The sequence below is a fragment of the Xenopus tropicalis genome, chromosome 1 (assembly GCF_000004195.4).
Source record: "Xenopus tropicalis strain Nigerian chromosome 1, UCB_Xtro_10.0, whole genome shotgun sequence".
In the NCBI taxonomy this organism is placed as follows: domain Eukaryota; kingdom Metazoa; phylum Chordata; class Amphibia; order Anura; family Pipidae; genus Xenopus; species Xenopus tropicalis.
Window position 1 is genome coordinate 187,521,304 of NC_030677.2, and position 27,144 is coordinate 187,548,447.

The following is a 27,144-nucleotide window of genomic DNA, read 5'->3' on the forward strand; positions in this document are numbered from 1 at the left end:
AACTATGTAACTATATAAAAAAGGTTCTATTCTTTGCAGACATAAAACTGTAGGTGAATTTAACAGATTTATCAAAAGTTGTACCATCTGAATGAAGGAAACTTAGAAACTGACCCAGGCTTGCATTAGAGTATTAGTCTAGGAGGTTAATAGCAATACCTTTTCAGGAAGAAAAATACAGTGCAGTATATAAAAAGACACGTTACTGGCAACTTTTATCAAATACAAAATCTGTTCACCACAAACCTTATTTTCGAATTGGCCCCAATGTTGCAATCTTTCTCCGGAGAACATAATGAAGTATCATGGCTGCTGTCGGTGTTTAGTGAGACAGAGTCTGACATCCGAGATGGCGAGGAGCAATTACTGTTGTTCTGATTACTGTTGCGGGTCACTTCATCAGACAAGGAGTCTGCATCTTTTGTATCATCTGAAACATAATTAATACATATCTCGTCAGTCAGGTCTTCTGGCAAGCTGCCAGTTGTCTAAAATAGTAGTTTTATCCCTTTTATTTATTTATTACAACATACACAACTGCAACAACACTGCATAATTATAAAGGCAGATATTGTCAGGTTTTATACAGTGTACAAAAGTCTTGGAATTCCAGACAGTTTATTAAATGCATGAATTAATAAGAACGTTAGTTGTCTTATACAAAATCTATTGCTCCACTTCATACTTTCCATACAAAATAATTCTCAGAATCATATAGTAAGTAAAGGTGCATGCTATAGAGGAGAAAATAGCTATTTATACATGCCCCTAAGGTATGCTCAACCAAACAAATACTTCTTATTACTTAGGCGCAGATTTATCAAAATTTGAGTTTGTTAAAAAAAAAAATGCGAACGGGAAAATAATAACTGCAACAAAACATGTGTGAAATCTTGTCCCAGAAAATATTTGCACCCTGGCGAGAATCACATTGTTCCATTCAATTTCAAAGAGGCTAAAAAAAACTTTATTTATTTTCCCAGTTATTAAAACATTCAGGTCGTTAGAAATAATTCTCATTGACTTCTAATAAACCTCGCCAGTTTTGACTTGAAAAGTTTTTTCTGGTTGCTTTTCGAGGGTTTTTTTTTTCAGAATACAGACTATTCGTGGTTCTTAATAATATTCTCAAGTATATTCGCATTCATGATTATTTGCTGCGTTTTTTTCTCAAATTGTAAAATCAGCCCCTTAGAAAACTGTCATGTGTCATAGCTGCCATCACACTAGTACAGTTGTCTGACAGACACGCCCACACGAGTGAAGCCAGATAATCATTCCGTCAGTTTGTTGCCTACCTTTTTTGTTATTGCTCAAGGCTACTACTTTTGGTTGATTCATGGAGGTCTCTATTAGAGGTGGCCTCATTTCTGCCATCTTCATTTCATCATCGTAAGATAAGTCTTCTGATCCCTGCAGCAGGAGTACATTTAACAAATACTTCATTTAAAACAATTTCCATTTTGAGCAAACTATACCAGGGGTGCCAAAAGGTAGATTTACTGGAAAATCTAGCTGGTGACTAGATCAGAACAGCACAGCCTTGTCAAGGCACCCCAAAATCTAAAGTTAAAAGTGTTCATCAGTCCAACAATTTAAGCAAATATTGCGATTTTTTTTGTTCTCAGTGCCGAGAAGTTTAATACATATTTATTTTATTATACCCAGGATAATGAACTCCATATGAGCCCCACACAATGCAGAAACCCCTAATATACATATCACTGTAATGTCTTCTTTCAAATAGACTAAAACTCATTTTTATATGCTGAAATCCAGCTACAAATCAGAAACAGTTCTTCTCTTTCTGCATCATGTGAAATCTTGGCAGGAGTAGAGGGACTAAAATACTGATGTTATAATTTTTAACAACTTCTCTACAGCTTACAGTCAGCATGCAGGAACTACATAACCCACAATGCACTGCACTGTGGTTCCTTTCCTTATTGACATCATGTGTTCAGGGAATTGTGCGATTTGGAGGATGCAGGCTGAGGGCAGTTGTCTGGCAGTAGTCAGCCAGATCAGCAGGGGAACAGGGGGCCAGGTTTAGGGAACTGTTCCAAATCACATTATTACATGAAAATCATGAAAAAGCTGCATATTTTTTAACTGATGTATATTGCAAAGTTGCTTGAAATTATGTTTACTTAGAAGAATCTTAAGTTGTGTTTAGGTGGCATTCCCTTTTAATTTACATCTAAATCTTTATTATTAGTCTGTGTGTGTCACTCCCTGGCAATTAATCTGGACAAAAACATATAAAACATGGACCCATCACATCATAACCCATCTCTAAAGGCTGTTCTGTTACCTACATATGCTCTCAGCATGGTGTCAGCAGCGAACCTGGAACTAAAAAGCTCTTTCAAACTGTATGGTAGATGGATATCAGTATTTAGCATATACCACTGAACTGTCAGGATATTATATTGAGTGTGTCAGAACCTCTTCCCTTTCATGGCCAAAACAGAGAGTAAAACAACGTTGTACCTCAAGTGTGTCTTCATGGTTGGCTGTTTTCGCATTCCAAAAATTGTTTACAAGAGTGGTTGACTGTGAATTCCCATTAGAATTCTCTGTGCTGGGTTCATGAAGCTTCTTTATACAGTTTGCTGGCATGTTTTTCTCCTTATCCTCTGTATCAATTTCTACCAAGATTGCCTCCGAGGTCTAGAAAAAAAATGAAAGGATATGGAGCTCTTTATACTTTATAACAGCTCTTTATACTTATTCATAACTGTATCCCACATGAAACACTTTTGCTGACAATAGCAAGTAAATGAAGGGGGAACTAAGAAATGTAATGTGTACAATATATATAACGTACTGGTATGGTGCATGTTGGAAAATGGGCAACATAGGAAGCATTCCTGTTTCATTAATATTTGTTATAAAGAGTATGTGGGAATACTTCCATCTGTGTGGAATAGCACTCTATGTCAGGCTGATTTTCTTCTTTGTTGGTGATTGAATAATAGAGTAAATAACAAGCAAGCCTAAACTCATTAAGATCTTGTAATGTTATTTATTATTGTTATTCTTTATACAAGGTTGTCATGCTTCGGTTACTGGAAGGTAGAGCGGGCAACCTCATACTATTAATTGAATACACGAGAATGGTAGGTAACCAAAACAAGTAAGTGTAGGCTTCTTTTTAGAAATGGAGATCCACTGGTAAGCAATGGCAAAATGTAATGCCTTAATATCTGTTTCTGTAAATAAACCTGAAATATTAGCTATGCATATACACTGTGTTGTCTGCCATCCCACTGTAACCTATATGCTTTAAATAATTGTAAGCAATTGACTTCCTGACCTTTACACCTACATCCTGCAGTGTAATGAGATCACCATCGGTTTGCTTTGTCTCTTTATTGGCTTCTTCTGCTTTTTCCTCATCTTTTTTCCGATGGACAATGGTCTGAACAGTCTTCACCATGTTCTTCAGCTCATCTGGGTATGGTGTTGGGTACCTCTTCAAGATCCCTTCCTACGTAACAACATTTAATTCATATTAGTGTTTTTATATTTCAACATGCAAATGGTTTCATTTTAGCCACCAAATGAGTTAATATTTTTAACAAAAGGTTAAAGCATTTAGATTTATAAGTTGGATTGAATTACTATTACTAGGCATATAATAAATTTCTTTCTGTAGTGCAAGGCACATCTTCTTCTTCCACCAAGACACATTTTGCGGGTTCACATATTACTAACTGAACTGCTGTGGTGCATTTCGATCCCATCAGTCTTCATTTCTGGTACATCTAAACACTTTGGTAACACATGCGATTAACGCTGCATATACTAATACATTTGTGATTGGGCAGTGGTTCCTTAATCTCAAGTCTTTAGAATGGTGTCAAATAAAGACCACAAGTGCTTCTGGCATAAGATGTTAATGAACAGGGCTGCTCCTGCTATGGGGCAAAGTGAGACCATTGCCTCAGGCAAGGAGGTAGCAAGGAGCAGCCAGTTAAGAGAGAGAGAGAGAGAGAAATAGAGAAACACAACCCTACTGCCCCTTAAATAAACTCTGGCTATTGATTTCTTAAAAAGTTAGCCCCATTCTGAAGTTAGGGACTGCATATAAGAAAGCCTGAGCCCTTTAGGAACACTGACTCGTGCTGGAGCTTCCCGGTCATCTCTGACTTCATCACACTCGAAGGCGACCTGAGCCCGCTGCTTCCGCTGCTCTTCCCAGAGAGAGAGATTAAAGCTTTCATTGTCCGATGAGAAAATAACTGCAAATGTAATTTACAAAGCAGAGAGGACATCATTATAATGCCAAATGATTTCATGTATGTCTTGCAATATATTTGTCACTGGCTAATTTTGCTGGGCAGTGTTTTTAACAGAAAGTACCCAAAGATTGTGGTTTTTATACCAACTCTTATCTGACTTATTACATTTAAATGAATGAAAGAATACACATAAGACATTATAATTTAATAATAACAGTATATATCTGGGTAAACCCCCACCACAGTTTATCTGTAGAACAACTAAATGTGTGATCCATGGCATACTAAATTACACAAATTATAGCTGCAAAGATTCTGTGCTTTACACCAGGCTGCACCAGTTCTGTCTGCTAATTGCTACAGGGCTGATTATTAATTTCTGATGCTAATTGCATTGGTTTCAGAGTTGCCATGCACTAATAATCTGTATTATTCACAAATCAGCCTTATATTGTGCCATTATTTATATTCTATATATACTGTATATTGTGCCATTTATATTCTATATATATATATATACATACAGTATATTGTGCCATTTATATTCTATATATACAGTATATTGTGACATGTATATTCTATATATACAGTATAGTGTGCCATTTATATTCTATATATACAGTATAATGTGCCATTTATATTCTATATATACAGTATAATGTGCCATTTATATTCTATATATACAGTATAATATGAGTGGGCCCCTAAGCTCAGGTAAGTGACAGCAGCACAGAGCAGGGAATCAGCAGAAAAGAAGATGGGGGGCTACTGGGGGCATCTTTGGGTAACAGATCTATGGTTGCCTTGGAATGGTACAGAAGCCCAAAACATAATCTACAGCATTTCTACCCTACTTCTTTAATAAAGCTTTAGTTATTATTTAAGTTGCCCCCCTTTACCCAACAGAGAAATACCAGTGTATTATCCATACCGTCCTCTGTTCTTGGCTGCTGAGGGAACATATAGTTTGTAAGAACAACTTTCTGGGTGTCTTGATCAGTTTCTTTCTGGAGTGGTATGAGTGGTTTAGACTGTAAAGTAAAAAAAATAATAATAAAAACATTAAGCACTAACTAGTTATAATATTTTTTATCTACTCCTTTTAAATTTAACAAGTGCAAGATTGCACCTACCATAGACACAGCAGGGTGCTTAAACATTAGTCCTATAAAGTGAGAGTTTAATTCACTGAGAGTTTAATGTGTGCCTACGTGCTAATTACTTCCCTCTATACACGCGAATACATGAAAGAAATAGATTACGTGTTGCTGTTTAACAACATACTGGTGACTTTGTACTGAAAAGCTTTATAGGCAGGTTACATTTTAATGAACGGCTGTTCTAACCAGAGGAACAGCATTCTGAAGTTAAAAAACAATGGCTAATGTGCAGCCAATGTCACACAACACTGCATTCTAAAGTCACAAAGGTCTCTTGCCTTTAAAGTGTCTGACATGTTTTATTATCTTTTTAAAGGCCAGAATTCCCCAAAGCATTACAAGACAGATATCACTGCGATTCACAAAGTTAGGCTGCATGACACCATGCTTTTGTCAGTATATGGATGTAATTTAAAAGGGAACTCCAGCTTCCGAACCAAAATTTGTTGAAGAGCCCCACATAACACAGAAACCCTTCATTTACGTATCTCTGTAATCTGTTCCTTCAAAAAGTATGAATAAATACCATTTTTTATATATGCTGAAATCCAGATTACCAAGAGAACAGGGTGCTAGTCTTAGGCAAAACCATATTACATGAAAAGGCTGCATATTTTTTAACTGATGTATATTGTAAAGTCGCTTAAAATTAGGTTTACTTTTCAGTTGTTGTTTTGTCTGAGCTCCTCTTTAATGTTATTATAATTGTCTATTACATATAATTGACACATCTCAATATATGGATATAATTTGGTACACAAGGAAATGTATTTCTTAATTTTTTTTAAACAAAGAAGAAGAACTTATGAAACTGGTGATAAAGTAAGCAATGATCCTGGGGCACCTAAAAACTGTTCCCTAGTACACATGGGCAGAGGGATATTTCTCACTCATACTGAATTACAGCCCTTACTGCAAAGTGTTATAAAATGTGGTATGGTATCTTTAGAAAGCAGTAGCAAGACTGTAAATCGCATATGCTTTTGAAGAATAAGAAAGGTCAAGCATTGAGAAATGCATCCTGCACCTGATTGTCTGAAAGCCACATAGCAGTGAGCTGCTGAAGCCTTGTGAAGCTGAAGGGCAAATTCCTCAGTCTGAAAAAGACAAAAAAAAAAAGAAAAACAAAGATTTGTTTTGCACATTTCAATGAAGAGTGGGTGGTGCATCAGTCATACAATACAACACATTCTCTGTGGGTTTTAAAACTGAATCACACAGCAGAACCTCTGTGGAATCCCTTTCAGATGAGTCTATGCAATAGCCATAAGGAGGCGTACTTGGCTGCTATGTAAATGACATTTCTATTTCCTAGGGGTAAAATATTTGGGTACTGACCAAGCACAAATGTATAATATATATACATATAGAGAGCCATCACCCACATATGGATTATAGTTTTTCCGCATCTGTACGTTTAATGTTCATATAAGGATTTAAAAGACGTGTTTAGTTTTGTGTTATTTCCTATAGCCTGTGGGCAGATGAGCACCAGTACAAGGATAAAGATACCAAGTGAACAAAAGAGTCTTTTGAATCGCTGTGTACTAGCTTACTGGTTGGGATGTCTCGACACCTTTTAGAAAAGAGCTCAACAAATGTTTTCCCTCTTTGTTTCTTTCATAAGGTGTACTGGTTTTTTTAACCCTGGTGCCCTAGGTGTCTCCAATTTCAAGGGTAAATGTTAAGTCATAGGGGCACAAGAGTGCAGTGCTAAGCTCTGATGCCTTGCAGTGCTGCTTGCTTATAAAGCTTTACTATTATATAATACTGACACCCAAGTGCACTTTCTCTCTTAAAGCAGACTGCCTCAAACTATAAGCCAAGTGAAATCCAACAATGCACAAGAACTGAAAAGGCATGATTTGTTCTACAAGTGTACATACTGTATATCCAAATCAGTTTATTCAAAAAATGTTATTAATTTGCCCAAAGAAGAAGAATGGATTTGAGTTAAAGTCCCTGCGGTGTAGAGAGAAGAAATAAAGAAAAAAAAAATCCCTGCTTCTCTTCAGCGGACTCTGTGAAACAAGACGGCAGCAATAAAGTGTAAATAGTATGTATGTATGTATATATCTTTATTTATAAAGTGCTACTTATGTACGCAGCGCTGTACAGTAGCATACATTAATACAAACAGGGTGTTAAGATAATAATAGATAAATACACAGTACAACAATAAATACAGATATATACAAGATAAATACAGTTGCAATAAGTTAAGAGTCAAAGACACAAGAGGATGGAGGTCCCTGCCCCGTAGAGCTTACAATCTATTATCTAATCTAGTATACAACATGCTGCCATAGACTCATTTAATATTACCGACTGCTCCAACCTACATTTTGCTAAAAGGAGACCATATCACTGCCCACATAATGTGCACGAAATGAAGACAAAATATGCATTTCTTAAATTGTTTCAGCAACTTGTTACTAACCTGTTGTCACTAAGATTGATGACTTTGAGTTTTTGCATATCACCCATTTCCTCAGGGAGAGATTCCAACTTGTTGGAATGAAGGAATAGCACTGTAGCGCTTTTCCAGGTTCCAATCTGAAGAACAAAAGAGGTTAATGTGAAACAAAGGCAATATAATCATTTCATGACAGCGCAGCCTAATCCCATTACTGTGTTGTAAACATTCACATACATTCACTCTGGTACTGCAGGCTGCCAGCGTACATTTCATGGTCACAGTGAATTCTGCAACTTTAACCTTTTGACATCCAGTTCTTATTCTTGCACAAAGTCACAGTGAATACTGCCTCGGCTAACCAAATACAGAAGACTACCGGCACACAAGGCTCTTTGAAATGGGGACCAGACCCTAGGCTTTACTATGACAATGAACCTGACAAAGGGGTATTCCCCCGAAACACTTTGTTCTTTGGCATAATAAAACAAAGAAGAGCAATTTGCACCAGTAGCTCTCTATATTTGGTTGCATGCTTGGGACTGCCATCTTCCTCATTATTAAGCACCAGGCCCAAGCTATGGAAGCCTGTGTTTCCCCATGGGAAACTTGGTTACAATTATGGTCCCAGCTAATACACAGGTTGAACCCTACATAAGAGAAATGCCACTTTCCCAAGATATAATTCACTGGCCACTTTTTTGAGTTAACAGAATACATGTGCAGCTAGTTCTGCGGTGATACAATTTTAAATTAAAGCTATGTTCTACGGAAGACCATTTATCAGAGTTTTTCTACCCTTATTCCTCTAAGAACAAGCAAACAAGGTCATGTACTGATAGCCTTTTAATACCAAAGGATAAAAAGCTATTACTTCCTTCAGCTCATTCATTCCTCTTCTGATAACAGCAGCTGAAACCAGAAATTATACCCTATTTTTCCCACAAACTGCAGACTGGTAGAAATGGTCTGGCAATAAACTGAACTACATAAAGCACTACAATGAAGCCAGTACAACCCCTTCAAATTCGGAATCCATTTCTGTTCTTGCCAGTTTTATAAATTGGGAATTCTCTTTAAAAGGGGAAAATAACAGACATCTATTAATTTTTTTGTAGCCTTCATTTATTCAGCCAAGATAAGAAAAAAAACCACCTTCTCATTGTTAATAGTAATGAAAACAAAACATTTCTGTATGTAGTAGTGCATACCTTAATTTAGCTTTAAAAATATGTTATCTACTTTATTATATTTAATGGGAACATTGCCAGCCTCAAACATCCAAAACTCTTGTGACTGGAACGAAACGATTCTTTGTATATTATTGGATACTTTTTTTTTCTCTAGAAGAAAACATCTGGGACCAGCTTATCCTAATCTTCTACTAATCTCTCTCTCTAGACATAATGACCCTACAAGCTGCACCAAGACAAAGGGAACGCTGCTTGCAGCCCTCATGTACCACAGTCTTGCTGGCTTCTTTTAGAATTACCCCATGCTAGGACCTGTCATGAAAAATATACTTCTTCCACCATGCTGAGCTTGATGCTTGAGATATATATATACATTTATCACATAACTGACTAGATCTAATTTTAGTATTTTTTTTAGTAATACTGAAAATAACCCATACACCAGTGCTTTGTGGCCAACGGATATTTCGGTAGAGATGGGGAACTTGCAAGACTTGATTTTTCTTTAACTGAATAAAGATTACTGTGACCAGAGCTGTGTCTGTTCTAATATTATCTAAGGAAATAAACAGCTGATTCAAATCAAAACTTTGTGGGTCCCAACATATAACTGAAAGCAACTTTAAAAAATAAATACATTTACAAATCATTTTGAAGTTACTTGTAAATGGAATTGCTATTTAGAGCAGCATTTATACACAGGCCGAGAAACAGCCCAGTGTGGCTTTAGGGCCAGGGCACATGAAGTGTTGCCTCTGCTGCTCTCAGCCTGTGTTTGTTTATTGCAGTCTGAGAGAAGCTGAACTTGTGAGAAGCCAACACTCCTGCTCTGGGCTGTTATTAGGGATCAGCTCCAATACAAGGTGGATAAGTATTTAATTGAGATTCACATAGAAGCATTAATGCTGCATTAGAATTCATGAAGGGAAAACAAAAATGTGTATATTATAGATCCCTTTCAGAGGCCCCTCTTCCCAACTGCCAGATAAGGTAAAACAGCACAGCGGGGATGCCAGCCACTAAGCCTGCCCATGTAACTTTCAGTGAATGGCTCCCTGGTGCTGAAGGCCTAAAGGGAGAATACACACTGAAACCAGATGTTTCCACTGTACATGCCACTGTTTGCCAACTGCTTCCAGGTGCACACACTCCTGATCAGTGTCTGGGAGCCAAGAAGTAGAATTAACATGACAAGACATGGCAGTTGCCAACTCTGCTGCGTTGCTCTGCCATTTCCTTTTAGGGGAATTGGGGCCAAGTTCAAACGCGTGGGTGGAGGGAGGGCCTCTGCAGGGGCTCTATGATGTACACCCTGAAGTATCACCTTCTCTAACAAATGGAATATCATTTTCTGCTAATGTGTTATTTTTTGATGTCACTTAAAGGGGTTGTTCACCTTTGTACAACATTCACAAATCTAAAAATTCACATTAATAGAACAATCTTTGCCATATAAATAGTTAATAGTTAGGCGGCAGGATTGGTTCTGGTTCTTCTCTAGCCAAGACTGAAATTCCCAGAATGCCTTGCAAACTTCTTCACTGGTCTGTTATACTGTTGTAATAGTAACAATCAGCAGTGCAAAAATTAGCATGTGACAATCAAGCCATTGCTTTTAAAAACAATGACATTTCTAAATGAAAATTTTAATAACTGTGCATTGAAAAGTTGCTCAGCATAATACTTTCTTAGGCAAATAGTTTTTTTAGGTTTACAAACCTTCTTTATACTATTGGTACAGGTATAAGACCTGTTATCCAGAATGCTCTGGACCAAGGGTATTCGGGATAAGGGGTCTTTCTGTAATTTGGATCTCCATACCTTAAGTCTACTAAAAAAAAAATCAATAAACCGTTAACTAAACCCAATAGGATTGTTTTGCCTCTAGAAAGGATTAATTATATCTTAGTTGGGAATCAGTTACAAGGTGCTGTTTTATTATTACAGAGAAAAAGGAAATCAATTTTAAAAATCTGAATTATTTGATTAAAATGGTGTCTATGGTTTTCTGTAATTTGGAGCTTCCAGGATAACGGATCCCATACCTGTATCTCTAATGTGAGATTAGAGCTCACCATGGAAGAATTTACCCACTTTCTATTCTTTCCTATGGAATTTTTAGAAGTACATTTATCAAATAGTGAACTTTCTTTTACCCGCTGATAAACACATTTCTAAAAATCCCACAGCAATGAATAGTTACTCTGATGAGTGTGTGTTGATTAAGGGCTATCACCTTAGTGACCCAATCAGGAACAGGACCATTGTATTTGTGCCTGCAAATCATTCCACTTACCTCAGGAGGCAACTGTGTTAAGAAGTTGTGGTCAGCAGCAAAAGTCCGAATTTGGATTAAGTGTCCAATTGAGGATGGTAAGGCTTCAATTTCATTGAAACTGCAGTCTAGATCTTCGATGGCAGTAAGACTAGAGGAAATAATTTTTTTGAAATTACGTAACACCAATGCAAAACTGCCGTGTACGTCAAATCCAAGTAAGGATTTACTTAAATCAGTATTTTTAGCCCACCCCCAATTCAAACATGTTATTGTTTATAAGAAATACAACTTAGAGTTTCACTGATGTTTATTTATTTCCAACTAACAAATATAAGCAGCATAGCTATGCTGAAACCAGCAAGTTTAATATAAGGATAATCTCCAATAGTGCTTTTTAGATGTCCCCTGACACAATGGGGAGAGCAACAGGCATTTATATAACCAAAAGTTTCTATATACCTGCCTAACATCTCATTTAAACTAATGGGTATTGATATAGAAATTGGTCCTCCCATGGCTGCTATAAAGGTATCTTCTTTTACGGGAATGCTTTCAACTAGATGTTAAAACATTTGTTGCCACATAGATGGAAGCACAGATGTGCCAGGCTGTTATTGCATGCTGTATTGTTAAGGATTTTCCTTGCTGGAACCTTGGGTCCCAGATCATATCTAGAAAACCTTACAGTCTGTATTATCCATTCAGGCAGGGAATGTGTTTTCCAGACACTGACTAAACTCATCAATCAGACAGATGGTGAAGCACAATTGTTCACTCCACTCCAAAATTTTGCCTTTGGAGTCCAATGGAAGTGATAAGTAAGGCCATCAACCGTACTGTACATTTGTTGGAGCTCCACGCACATCAGTCAAATTGGCTCGGGGTTTGGTGACTGCAAATGCATACTGTGGGATGGGCAGTTTTTCCAGAATCACTTCTTAGTCTAAATGTCATCTAAAAGTGTCACTTCAAAGTCATAAGACCTAAAGCAAGGCTGCAGAGGAAGTAGGTGAAGTGAAGTGACTTAAAAATGAGTCATTCTAAACTTTCAACAGGAAACTCTACCAGCAACTATGGCTAATATAATTTGACTATTTATGGTATTTTTTTTATCACAAGTGTATATATTAATTCTTTTACACACACTTACTTCTATGTACATTTTCCAGGCCTGGCTGAAAAAAATGTGGCCTTCAGGCAAATCTTAGCTCATAGCTATCCATTGACTGCCAATTAGCAGATACTTAACAATTAGAATACTAAGAAACAAACACAATTTAATACAAAGGGGGGAAATAAGCTTTACTTTGGCTAAACGTACATGGATAACAGGATTAATGGCTACAAATACAAACACCTACCCTCCAATAGAGTCCGGTAAGTACATTAATTGGTTTTCATCCACTTTCAGTGTAGTTAATTTCTTAAGTGCTCCTGTATTAAGAAAAAAGACAGAGTCAAAACTCTGAAGAGGATTTTAGGTATACAGTAGATGAGTTTAGCAGATTTGCACACTTGTAGATATAAAGAGCACGGCACAATAAGCATGTTCCAAATACCATGTGTGCCATTTAGGTTAATAGGTCAACATATATTAGGTCCTTGGATTTCCACAACTTTTCAGCTGAGAAAATCCTGCTGACCCAAATCTGGACCAGCAGCAGATCTGTTATTATGTTTGTCAAAAGGATGAACTTGGCTTATTGCTCTCAGTTTATGCAGTAACTCTCATTAGCCACCAGCTAAAGATGGCTATACACAGGCAGATTTAGGCTGTCGATTCGGGTCCTACTGATTTGGCAGTTTATAAGGCAGTATATGGGGTCCACCGACAAAAACTCGTATGTTGATCGGTCAGCCTCGATTTTTCTGTCAGATTGACAACCACATAGTCTCATTGGTTGCGTCCTCACTCGACTTTTTGTATCCTCCTTCGCTGTAATGCAATCGTTTGGCCCTACAGCATTAGCACAATATCACCCACCCAAAGTGGGAATCTCAGGGGAAAGATTCGATTGTTTGGTGACCTCGCCAAAAGAGCGAATCTTACCGTTTATGGCCACCTGAACTCTCTGTAGCTTTTTTCCTTTTAGGAGGATACCAATATGCAAAATGAAATGGCATTATTTAGAAGTTCACAATATTTAACAGACATATATCTACTGTATTTATTATTATACTTTGAAATGTTTGTTCAGTAAAGGACACTGTCTCTAAAGTAGCAAACAATCTAAATGGACTTGTACTGAGCAGCTACCATCAGAGGCAGCAGAAGGCAGAAAACAGTTAATGATCAATTTATAATAATTAGTGTAATGATAGTGTATAATGATTGCTAATGATTTATCTACATCTTTATCTTTTGTAATCCTTTAATAAATACAGAGTTCTGGGGATTGAGCTGCAGGGAAGCACTGCGTTCTTACTTTTTTTTTTTTTTATAAACAGAGTTTATCCGATTTGCCATTTAGCAACACAGGGAAACTTTTAGGTGCACTTCATCCACACCTTTAGTAGCATGGGAGGCAGGACCAAAATGTCTAAAATGAACCCCCTATTCATACAGAGTGTATCAAACATATTCCATCACATTCACACAGACCCTCACACTTGAACCATATTTGCCAAGCAACGCAGAGTGGTTGTTGTATTCATACTAAAGCCAAATGCTGAAGTAATAATAATAATGATAATAAAATACTGTGCTTTGCCCCTTGAGTGGTTTCTTAACATAAAACATTTAGTTAATTAGCTAACTAACCAAACTTATTTTTAGAAATTGGGGTGTGTGCATTATAACAAGATACTAACCAATAGATTCTGGTAGCTGCTGTATTGCATTACTGGACAATAAGAGGTCCTGTAAACTTTCACACCCAGAGATTCCATCTTCCACCATTTCTATATTATTTTTTGAAACGTCCAGGTATGTCAGTTGTTTCAGATTGCCGAGAAACTGAGGTAAAGTAAAGAAGCCCATTAGAAAAATGTTTTTCGTGTACTTGAAATATAATTTTAAATGAAATCATTCTATATCAAGGATGACATACATATACACACACAGAATGCATACCCCTGGAATATATGTCAATTTATTGCCATCCATCCAAAATTCCTTCAGACCACTCAGTTGTTCAAGTACTTCAGGCTGGAAATAAAATATATTTGATTATGAGACAGTGTAAGGATGAAACGGTATGTAATCTTAATGGTACCAATATTTTATGCAGTCCTCATTTTATACTTTGACAAAATGCATCAGGTATTCCACAGTTACATTAGAGATCATATTAACTTGTGAATTTGATGCATTTTCTGATATTCGGAAAGGAAAATCTAAGAGGCAGAGGCAGTAGAATTATGTACATACATTAAAGAACTGTTCTGTAAGTACACAAGAATAGTAGCAGTCATAACTTATGCCATAACATGGTTCACTTTGAGAAGGTTGATGTTGGCATTTTTTGTAAAACTTACCACTTCTGTGAATTCATTACTTCCCAGATCCAGCCTCTCGAGCTGAGTAAGCCTATTCATAGTTCTGAAAGAGGAAGAGATTAAGTATTTTAAGTCCCTTTTTGCAGAAAACTTGTGTTGCATTTCTTCATCAGCCTCACATTTTCCTCCACACTACCCCTGCTTCCTCCATTGTTATTCTTCTTTAGAGCTTCATTACCTCCATTAGTTTTTTTTTTCTGCAGATTTATTGTTTTGCTTTTCATTTGTCTCCAGCACCCTTCTTCTCATTCTTTAGCTCTCTCCTGTTTTTATTCTCTGCCAACTTACTCAAGTTCCTACAAATTTCTTATTCCTCCCTCAGTCCTTCATTATACTCCTTTATTTTACAATCTCTGTTCACACTTCTATGTTTTTCTGTACCTGTTCTGCTATAAATGGTTCCCTAAATCCTTTATTCAGAAGTTCTTGCCCTCTCAATACCTTTCCCATAAATTCTTTCCTACTCTGTACTCAATACACTTTTTTATTTTATCCATCTGGGAAATGAAAACAGTCTATCCAAATATATTTCTAATCGGATAATATCCCTCTAAAGCTACATATGGAACTGATTTTCTCATCCCGCCAGTGTGATGAACAAGGAGATCGAAGGAAAACAATAGAGAGCTGCATGTTTTCTCCCTTCCAGACCAATGTGCCACCTACACATGCTGATATGAGGCATCAGCAGAGCAAATTTTTTTTTCTGGGTGCCAAATTGTATCAAATGGAACTGCAAAACTAGAGTCCTAGAAACCTATAAATTATAAAAACTGAAAATCTTTTTCTTTTCTTGAATGTACACATGGAATTTATGGCACAACAAGCAGAGCAGCTAATGGCACTTCTGGGTTGTTGCAAAAACTTTAAATGAGAACTTAGGCATTCCCCTGTATTAAGTACAATTCGTCTTGAAAATATGAGGATAAATTGACTTTATAATGTTATCATCCAATATTGCACTTTAAAATAAAAAGTTAAAATAACAATTCAAATAATAATGTGGCTCTAAACAATATGCTGGTGTAAAAAAGCTGTTTTTGGCACTCGTTACTCGTGATCAAAATGTGGAAATACCTTAAATTTATTTGAAGATGCACCAAATACAAAATATTTGTATTTGGCCAATACTGAATGCTTCACCAAGTATCTAGAAAGCATATTTATTGTAGGGTGAAAACGAAGTACTCTTAAAGCTATTGTCTGGAGGCAGCTTGCTAGATGCACAATAAGCACCTGTCATACTAGTTAAGTAAATTATTTGCTAATATTCAAATCACAATTGTATAACGTCATCAATGTGCCTCGATAAATGCAATCCTCCAGTCCTAACATTTCTGTGAAAGAAACAATTGCTAAGCTTTGACTCTATAGCCACCTTGTGCCCTATAGCTACTTGGAATATCACATTTAAAGTTGCTTTTTTCTATACAGATTTGCTATTATCATGGCACTTACTTTGGTAACATTTTTAGCTGGTTTTCTCTAAGCTCCAAAATCTGAAGTTTCGTTAACCTATAAACAAAAAAAAATTTTTACCATTTATAAGAAAATTATTCTGAATTGTCTTGAATTTTTTGGTCATGTAAATCGTAACTGTGTATGTAGCTCTTATAATGTATAGGGTCTAGCAAACATATGCAGCCTCCTTAAAGAGCTTGCAATGCCCACAGATTCTGGACCAAAAATACATACAACAAATCTTGCTTAAAAGCAAAATAAGGACAACAAATGGCCTTAATTTAAAGCAAAACAGTTGTTTTAGTTTACAAGGAATGAAGGATCCAAAATGGCTGGCACAACACTAGGAGTAAAACACAAGACGACTTTGCATCAGAGTCTCTATGTCTGAATCAGAGATCCCCGAGATGGATCTGTATTTACCAAGTTTTTTAAAACATGTTATCAAGCGCTGTTGTCGAATGAGTGTACAGTTGTATTTCTGCCACTCTGTGAGTCTAGAACAGGGATCCCCAAGCAGTGGCTCAGGGGCAACATGTTACTCACCACCACCCTTTGATGTTGCTCCCAGTGGCCTTGGCTTGGAGACAAGTTTTGGAAGCCCAGAGACACAGTTTTACTCCAAGTAGAGCCCCCTGCAGGCCAGCAATCACATGGGTCTACCAAATAGTCAATCACAGCCCTTATTTAGCATCCCAAAGAACTGCTGTCATGCTTGTGTGGCTCCCCAAAACTTTTTACATCTGAGCGTTGCTCATGAGTTAAAAAAAAAAAAAAAAAGTTGGATCTCCAAAATAGCAAAAGAAAACATTTAAAAACCTTTGCCTCTTTTTGCAACTGTTTAAGAATTAATGAAGCTCCATTTATTAGCATATTGCCCCTCTTAATTTGTAAGGATGTGGTTTACCCCTTCTTGCAGTACAGCTACACAAAATAGGAAATTGTTATTTAAACCTGTATTATAAATCTCTAACAACTCAAAAACTGAGCTGTATACAGTTTAGTGACAATCTGGTTTTCTACCGATTTCTGTTTAGTACAACAGTTTAGAAAATACAATTTTACAAATACATTTTTCACAAAAATAGAAATGTTGTTAGGAAACAAACAGAACAGACCAGAAGGCAGCCTGAAAATGTCCTAATATGTACAGCAGCAAATAATGTAAATATGATGTACTCTTACCTGCCAAAATTTGCTGGCAAGAAGTCAAGGAAAGCATCATTTAGGTATAACTGAGTAAGGTTCAACAGCTGGGAAAATCCATCTGGAAGTCTGTGGAGAGAAAGCAAGAAAATGAGGAGGAGAAAAGAACCAAAGCAGGGAATATTCTGGTACACACTAGCCCTAATGAAGATTAACTAATAGATTCCTAATTATATTGGCAACGTTATTAATAGCAGTTATAAATCCGTCACATCAAGCAACTCTAGATAATTAACACAGAATTGCTTCATGGCCCATCAAAACACTTTAATCAATGAGCCCCCTAGCAGACTCGTTCAAGTCAAATCAGGATAATAGACAGAATAGGAAGATACATGGATAGGATCTGATCATCCCTTTAGCTGAGCCTGACAATCAAGGGTGGAAAAACCATTGGTGGGAAGGCTGATTCTAAACCCAGACATATAAAAGGGACTAAATACTACTGCAACTATATGTTATTTCCAAAATAAACAAATAATACTTATACATTTTGCTTTGTAAGGAAACACAGCAGATGAAGTAATCCATTTACATCATGGCAGAATACTAGAAATACTAGATAGTCTCTCCTACACATTCCCTGTGGGGAATGCACTGAGGGAGGGAAGGAGAAGATATTGTAACATTAGTGTGTTATTAACATCTGTACCCCCAGCTGAAAACACACAGGAGGCACTGAGAGGTAGTAACTCAGAATAAACATGTTATGGTGAGTACAATTCACTGTATCTATTTATGTATTTAACCAGCTACCTAAGATAAAGGTATACACGGCTACCTGAGTTCAATTTATCCAGACACAACTTTAGAGTTTATCCAATGGCTGGACTACAGTTTTCAGCTGTTTATATTTGTGAGTCTTTGTGCCATGAGGGGCAGGCATCCATTGGGCAGTGGAGTTCTGTGACCATTACATAAGAGTATCTTCATTATGTGTCATTATGCCTCTTTACTGACTATTTAATGCTTATATGCTGCATTAGGGATTTGACTTTTTGAATTTCCTGAAGAGATAGTCATAAGTACTATGAAATACACACCCCATCCACAAAAATAAAGCATAACCTATGCAAAATGCAGTACGTTGACAATTACACACAAGGTAAATTCATTCTGACAGCAGCATGGTTTTAGTACAGCCTCTAGAGAACTTGGTAGCTGGAATCATTAACCAATACTAAGAATAACTTAGAGTGCTCCAAAGGCAAAGGGTAATTACAAAGACTACTTTATAGGGGGCTGTGGTATATTGTTTGAGGTTTCCTTTATCAAGGCTGTATTTTGCACAATCCATAACTGAAAGGCAATAAAACTGCTCCATATCTAAATACATGAAAAACAATTCAATAGCACAATGCAAAATATATTGGTTTTGGGAAAACAAGGGATAAATGGAGGACTAAACCCCTACAACCTTTCACCACTTTACTAGGATGTTAAAAAAAAAGTTACGAAGCATTAAATTCCTAATCGTTCCTTGGTGGCTTTAGCTGGTCCATTAGCCTTGTCAATCTAGCACTCCTCTTTGGTCGGACATCTCTGATTACTGTAGGAGTTTATCAATATTTTATCGTTATTGCTCTCAAGTGACCACTACTTTCTTTACAAGAGATTTTAATACCAGAGAAGCTGTTTACATACACAGACACAGTGGCCACAGAGGATTCATTAATGTAACACCAAACCATTAAAAAAACAAACAAACAAATGCTTGCAAAATAAGTTCCCCTGACCAAACTTATATATATATATATAAATTAAGAGTCTATCAAGGTAATGTAATAAACAGGGCTGTGGAGTCGGTAGATAAATTCTCCGACTCCGAAGTTTCTGATACTTCTGACTCCGACTCCTCTGTTTTTAATATGCTAATGTATTTTATACATTCATACAGTCAATGAAAAGCATGCTTCATGGTCACTCAACGTGTTCGTTTATGCACTGCGTGCATTGGGCTTTATTCTTATAGCAGAGAAGTAATTAATTATGACTGTTTGTGAATTGGGACATTTAAACTTGCTTTATTTTTTTTTTTTTGTTCCCATTTAAATTTAGTAGGAGTCGGAACATTTTTTGCCGACTCCGACTCCAGGTAACCAAAATTGCCTCCAACTCCGACTCCTCAACTCCGACTCCACAGCCCTGGTAATAAAACCTACAAATTTTGTCCAGGTCTAGAAACCATAGCAACTACTAAACTGTGTTTTTAAACAGATGAGAAGTTTTCTCTCAGCTTCTTTAAATCATAACTCATATCGTATTTCTTGGAGCACTAGCATGTTATGATTATTACTAGCATTACCCTCAGTAAATTAAATTATTTTTTTACTAATAGCTTACCTCAGCCCACAGAGATGCCGTGAGCCTTTAAATGCATAGCAGCCCAAGGCAATAAGAGACATGAACAAGATGCCCCCACTTAACCCTTACATATATACTTCATTCAATCTTTTACCAGGCAAAGGATCCTCTCAGAAAATTAGCCATCAGCAGTCCTTGAAACTTACTAATTATTGATACAGAAAACTGTCCTGTATTGCAATTCCCCTTTTTTTCATCATATAACAAAATGTGCACAATTGGCTGGTAATAGTGATATATATACTGTTTTAATAAAAAAAAATGTTCACTTGGCAAACATCAGTTTACTTACATGATATCTATACCCCCAGAATGAATACTTAACCAACGGATACCTTATATCATAATAACTGATCCATTAAAGAATCTTACCAAACTGGAAAACATCAGTAAATATTGCCTTTTACTATTTTTCTATTCCCTTGAGCCGCCATTTAGTGATGGGCTGTGTGCTCCCTCAGAGATCACCAGACAGGAAATAATGCAGCTCTGACTGCAACAGGAAGTAGTGTTGGAGTAAAAGACACAGCTCTGTCCATTCATTGATTGATATGACCTAACATGTATGAGTGCCCTTGGCTTGTTTGTGTGCACTGCAAATTGTATGGTTCCAGGGAGCCGGCCCTGTTTTACGCAATATATTTTTATAGAGACCCACATTGTTCAGCAGTATAGGTTTCCTTTAAAATGGTCTGAGGACCTGTCATTCTAAGTTCTAATTTTTTTTAAATGCCCCTTACTTTTCTTGTGCAAATGATGGGGCTGTTGTGTTGTGATTGCCTACTGAGTCCAGTTTTTCTCTGCTGTCGTGTCTAGAATGAGTACAGTCTTATATAGATAGAGGGAAGGAGTGTTCCTTATTGTTGTCATGCATCCGGAGTTCAAGGAATACTTAACCCCTTAGGGGTAAATTTATGCTGTGTAAAAAGTGGAGTGAAGCATTACCGGTGATGTTGCCCGGGACAACCAATCATCAATTAGATTTTAACCGTTTGAAAACCAAAGCAAACGATCTGATTGGCTGCTATGAGCAACTTCACTGGTAATGTTTTACTCAACATGATAAATGTACCCCTTAGTGTCTGCACTGACAAGAAGGGCTGCTAGAGAGAAAAATGCATTCCCGTCCAAAGACTCCTGAACTCCCTATGTAAGGCTGACCAAGATTCACAGGACTGGATGTGGACAGACAGAAGTGCAGCAAAGAGGTAGAAGAAACTTTTTCACTTAGCCAAAAACAAACTTACTTTGATATAGGGTTGACGCTTGCCTCCACGATGGTCAGTACTTTACAGTTCTTTATGTTTTCTGGAAACTCCTGTATACCTGTAAAAGAAATATGAAGGTTGCTAATTAATTTAATTAATTATTACTGTACAACGCAGATACACACAGACTGGGGTCCAGACTGGGAATGACTTCTGGCAACATAAATTGATACTCAAGGTCCTAATTATCAACTGGCAATAAAATACACCATTTGTTGCTGTCTAAAAGGCAGGACTCTTTACCTACATCAAAATGTTTTAGGTTTTGTTTGGATTATGGGGAGAAGCATAACAAAACCATAACAAAAACAGTGAGAACGTACAGATTCCAGTTTCATACTTCACTGGTTGGAATAGAACCCAGGACCCCAGTGGTACAAAGCAGCAATACTAACCACTGCTGGTGCTGTGAGCAGTTATATTTGCAATACATTTTCATCTCAAGCTCATTTACTGGACTGTAAAACACTGTACAGGGCAATGAGCAACAATGTTTTATACTACTGAAAGCAAAATATAAACAGTGAATAAGCCACACTGTTGCACAGAACCAAATAAGGATATGTTTAACGGTCCCCTGTCTTTGGCTCCAGGTCCATTATGCATCACACTTCTTCGTTTTTTTAGGTGCGCTCAAGGGGCAGAAGTAACCTTAATGCTGCACTGTCATCTACCTTTGCTTTTTAGCTGGATGATTTGTATGCCATAGGGAATAGTAGCAGCCTCAAAATTGTAATCACAAGCAACTCACATAAATATCAATTGCCAAAGGCTGATATAAAAAAGCATTTCTTCTAGACAACATGGGGTGGCAGCTATGGTTGGGGTCATTTTACAAATGATTATAACCTGTAAGCAACTGAGACTGAGTCAGGGATGTCTCAGACAGAGAGAAGAGCAGGAAAAAGAGAGACCAGGGTTAAATAATTAAATACAACTGAACAGACTTTTTATCTTTTATGTTATATTATGTTATGAAATTGCATTCCAAGGCCATGCATTAGGCAGAGTTTCCCTTGTGTGCTGCTGTGACAGCTTTGCTTTGACAATGCAGTGCCTGAGCTATCACACACTGCCTTATCCATTCTTTATGGCAAAGCAGCATTTTATACTCAGTTTAAAATATAATAAATATATATACACATTTTATACTCAGAATACAGTATGGCCTGAGATCTACAACGGCCAGCAACTGCTGGAGAAGAAAAAAAACAATATCCTTAGTCTCAGACTCAATGACACATATAGCCATCCTGCTGAAAGGACAGGAATAGATTGCACATTAATTGCTAACTAGTTATTATATCTGTAAGATGAGCAGACTAAAAAGAAAAATTGTTCATGTCAAATGTTTCTTTCAATGCAAGAGGTAGGTGGTTAAATAGTTTTTTGGGCTATTAATAATTATCAAGCAACATATTTCTCATACTCAAGGGGTACCTCATTGTTAATATCTACTCCGATATACTAACGGTACATATAGATAGATTGGGTACATATATTATAGTTAATTGTAAAATCTGGGTAAAGTTATGTGTTTTGGTAAAAGTATACCCCCACTGTCACAAGTATTACTATATGAAGTGTTAATAAAGCAGTTTCTGTAGTTCCAGTTCCAATATGATTTGGTGTGGATTTTAATGCAGTATTAAGGTGGCCATATTTATTACAAATGCCATATTATTACAAATGCAATCTTTCGAGTGACTATTGGTCGCAATAACAATTGTTTGTGTATGGCTAGCTTTATATCCATTAACAGCCAGACTTACTCCACAGGTTTCCTCTAAATAAAGATTAAGCCAATGGGAAGAAAATATGGATTTAGAATTATGGCACTGGAAAAATCCAGAAAAAGGCAATTTTCTAGTATATCCCCAATGGGCCTCTCAAGAATTTTAATCCTTTGCTGCAGGTGTATTTATTTGTCTGTCATGGACACATGGCTGAATGTTATAAAAAATCTATACTGGTCAGACTTTTGTGTTTAAGAATTAATAACATTTAATAACATGTTCATTTCAAACAATACCATACTGGCAAAGGAGACTATTTACTCATGCTTTGGATATTATTAGGGATAGGAAATTCTTATCATGGTTAAAGAAAAAAGGCCCTATGTAGTAACAGATGAACTGTGATATCTACAGCAGTGTGTGCCAAGAGCAGTTTGGAATAGATTTGTCAATACCAGCATAGTCCTTAAAATACTCCACAATTTAACAAAGAAACTGGTCTCGCCACTATACAAATCTATCCTTATGGTTTATTCATTTCCTTTTCTCAAGCCTGTATGTAAATTGGAAATTGTTGTCTAATATAAGTGAGGAGAACTGGGAGGAAGGTGTAAATACCATGTACATGGGGTTAAACTGATAAGTTTGACATTTTATATCGCTATACTCCACAGAAGCTAGCGGGGATTTTTAGGGATAGGGTGGATTAATGTCATTCATGTGCACATTTTTTACACTTTGTATGAAGCTGCTCATTAATTCAGTCATATTGAAGGAATGTTATAAATTATATCTCATTAAGAATTCAGCTACAAATACAGGCAGCTCCCAAACTATGTTTACTTGGTATAATAGAAAGAGTCACAACATTAGCTAAGTAAGAATGCTCTTGAAGGTACTAATCTTTTATGCATGCAAAAATATAATTGAATAAGACCAACCTTGCCAACAATAGGAAATTGTCAATTAACTAAGTCCTGCCTGTGCTTAAATTCACTTCTAAAATAAGAGCTGCCCAGAGGTCGCCACCCTTTACCACTCCCAGGCATGGGTTGACATGCACCAGGAGCACAGGCCCTGAGCTTGCCCTCCGTATGGAAGATATGGTTGTAGAAAGAGAATTCATGGTTTATATTACAACTGACTTATATAAATCAAAACTAAGTTTTGGGTTTAATGAAATATGAATTGGGAAAGAATACTTGGAGCCGGAAAATGTGGGCAGTAATAACAGGAAAAAGATCAGATAGGTGGTCCAAGGTATCAATAATCAAGATCTGAAGCAGATACATAAATACACCCGCTGTGCTATTTAGTATATATGTAGATAGCAGAGGTGACCTTCATCTAGGAGAGGAATGTGCCATCAGGCATGAAAGGGTTAACATAAATAATTGCAGTACTGTTGCTAGCTGTGGGCATATCCGTTTTCCCTATAGGCGACTCGTTTCTGCAACAGATGTAGGGCATTGCTATTTCCCGGAGTAAAGAAGCCCAAGGGGCTTGGGGAAGGAGACCTTCACATATATGGGCTCAGTGTATACGATTGCCTCCTTTTTATTACTCGACCCAAATCAAACTAAAATGATGTCACTTTTCTCCCAAATGCTTATGCATAAAGCTGTGAGCAGCATGAGAATGGAAATGGCACAAATCCATCAAATGATTGCATAAAAATGCTTGTCAATCGAACAGCCATTTCTGAGAATAGCGATAACATTGCTGTGATCTATAGGGCAGCTTCCAGCTGAGGCACGCGCTGCCTCCCAAACTTACCCTGTGACAGATGGGAGAGTGAGAGAAATAGATAATGAGCATCATGCAGCAAAGCCACTTATGAATATGTTTGTCTGCAAGGCCCTAATCCAAGGAAAATTCAATCTGAAAGTCAGGAGCTGATAACATTTTGAGTTTTAAATTAGGAAAATACACATGGTGAAAACTTCAGCAACCAAGGCAGAAACAAAGAGCTGCATGTATGCAAGAAATCTGCTGCTTCTTCATCTGTCTCTTCCAAGCTGATTTTTTCTTTTTACAAGCTGAAATTTTGTCTATCATTTCCTTGTCCTTGTGGCTCTGGCATTTGAAACAATGTAACACAAGGCAGCTGACTGACAGACCTGTAATGCTGGAGGAGACTGGCTTTTGCAACACTGTTACAACCAGGAGTTCAGCAAACGCGGCTTTCCATAAAAATGACATTTACAGATAACTTCCAAAGCACTAAAAAATCAGTAAACCAGTAAAAATCAAAACCTAGAAAACTGGCAGTATGTGTCAGCACTGTAGTTTGTCTACGACAAGCAAGTGATTTATTTCCTGCAGGCCCTTATTTATTATTGTAGCCATAACTTTTTACTTTTACTATGCCAAGGTTTAAAGGAAACGGTGGTCAGAATCAAAGTGTTATTATTATTATTCTTAATATAAATTATTAATATAAATTAATATAAATGAATTGTTTATATAGTGCCGACACATTTATGCAACACTTCACAGAACCGGTTTCCCCAATACATACACAAAACAAACTCTAGGGTCGGTTTCATCAGAAGCCAATGTAAAGTGAGAGCAAAGGACCGAGAAAAGAGTCATGCAGACATGGCAATCAGTGCTTACTGGAAGTGGTTATTGCAACTATGCTTACGGCTAAGTATAAAGACTTTCCATCAATAAGCATAGTGACAATGCCCGCTTCTGAAAGCCGCACTAACTGGAGCCAGAATGGTATCCTCTCTGCCTCCAAATGGAATCCATATGAGATCAGCAGAAAGAAGACACAAGAGAAACCTTGTTGTCACTGAACCACCAAAGAGTCCACTGCTGCCTTCGAGTCCTGATACTAGGCCAAGAACACTTGGACTGCTGAAACTATATGTTGGACAATTTATGGAATTTAGAGAACATATTAACGGTTAGTGGATGGCTTTTTCCAGGATTATCTATTTAGTATATATCAATATGTAGATGGAGTTAGGAACTCCAAAAAAAAAGCATAAAACCACGTGCTCTTGGAGCATAAAATGCTTAGTGCATTAGAGATGTTGCTTTAATGTAGTTTTTTTTTTGTTTTTAACGTAATATTTCTGGCTGCCTATGTGTTTTTTGTGTGTGCCTAATTACATCTATATACTGATATTTATATACATACTGATATTTCCACTTCCTTTGCCGAAGGTCTGGGGCAGGTGCACCTGGGCCACACATTATATTTGGTGAATTAATTATGGTTAAAGGAGAAGGAAAGATAACTATCTATGTAAATACAGCCATAAGCACTTACAGTACTGCTGCATTGAGTCCTCTATCAAAAGAAACACAGGATTCCTTGTCTCCTTTTTTGTAAACATGTTCTTTGGTATCAGACTTCCTCTCTCAGAAAAATCCTTCATTCCCAGCCAGAGTCTGCACAGCTCTCTCCTTTCTCCTGTTCCCCCCTCCCATAAGAATTCAAAATAATTCACTCCCCCCCCCATCAGAATGTGTGATCAGAGCTACCAGCCTCTAGAGCTGCAGCAAGAAGGTGCAGAGACCAAGTTAAAATGGCAGCTGTTATCTTAAACAAAAGGAGGGAGCTCAGATATGGTACTCAGATATGGTAAAGCTTTCTGCAGAATAAATATACTGTCCTAGGTGGCACTAATTTGGCAAATCTATTGGCAATAAAATGCCAAAATGACTTTCCTTCTCCTTTAACACTTTATTTTTTTATTTCTATACTGTGGAATACATATTATTGTGCATCTCATGAGGATTCCCAATTCAGTACCCAGGTTTTAAGCAAAATCCCTCACAAGAACACAAAGTAAAAGCATGCAAACAATACATTGCACATATGAATAACCTTTTGAGCGATCCCAGAAAGCAGTAAGAATACCACTTTTCCATTATAAGGAACAGGACAGTTATAAGGCTCAAAGGAATGGGATTTCTATGGTATGTACCAAATGCATGTAAGTTATTTAAATGTATAACATCACAATTATGAATCCATGGACTTAAAAAGGGGAAAAACTGCATGTTTTGCAAACCACAACAGTTTGGAGCTTATTGGAAAAGAATTCCATTAACTCATGAAAGAACTTACCATTCTTGCTGACATCTAGTTCCCTGAGATTAATGAGATTTGCTATAGATGCAGGCAATATTGTTAGGTCATTGTCTGGCAAACTCAGCTTATGCAGAGACTGGCAGTTGAATAGTTGCTGTGAGGGAAAACAAGAAAAGCCATAATCAGTTTCCATTTTCTACTTCATTAATTTGTGCTGAAAAAACAGAGAGTAACACAATATCCACAGGAATAATGGAGGTTATACA

At 36.9% G+C, this 27,144-nt stretch overlaps 1 protein-coding gene across 3 annotated transcripts in view; it reads right to left on the minus strand.

Moving 5' to 3' along the window:
• erbin (apurinic/apyrimidinic endodeoxyribonuclease 1) overlaps positions 1-27,144 on the minus strand; it is a 103,356-nt gene that overhangs the window by 18,120 nt on the left and 58,092 nt on the right. For 2 of the 3 annotated variants that reach the window (XM_002934188.5, XM_004910378.4), the window contains exons 5-21: positions 26,915-27,032; positions 21,071-21,149; positions 17,439-17,528; positions 16,251-16,307; positions 14,772-14,835; positions 14,368-14,442; positions 14,106-14,250; positions 12,656-12,728; positions 11,313-11,442; positions 7,848-7,963; positions 6,435-6,504; positions 5,179-5,278; positions 4,126-4,247; positions 3,320-3,493; positions 2,494-2,673; positions 1,299-1,413; positions 247-430 (exon numbers count right to left, since the gene is read on the minus strand). In XM_002934188.5, the coding sequence (XP_002934234.3) occupies positions 247-430; positions 1,299-1,413; positions 2,494-2,673; positions 3,320-3,493; positions 4,126-4,247; positions 5,179-5,278; positions 6,435-6,504; positions 7,848-7,963; positions 11,313-11,442; positions 12,656-12,728; positions 14,106-14,250; positions 14,368-14,442; positions 14,772-14,835; positions 16,251-16,307; positions 17,439-17,528; positions 21,071-21,149; positions 26,915-27,032 (1,892 nt within the window). The remainder of the gene's footprint in view (positions 1-246; positions 431-1,298; positions 1,414-2,493; positions 2,674-3,319; positions 3,494-4,125; positions 4,248-5,178; positions 5,279-6,434; positions 6,505-7,847; positions 7,964-11,312; positions 11,443-12,655; positions 12,729-14,105; positions 14,251-14,367; positions 14,443-14,771; positions 14,836-16,250; positions 16,308-17,438; positions 17,529-21,070; positions 21,150-26,914; positions 27,033-27,144) is intronic. The other variant, XM_004910379.4, reaches the window with a different exon arrangement.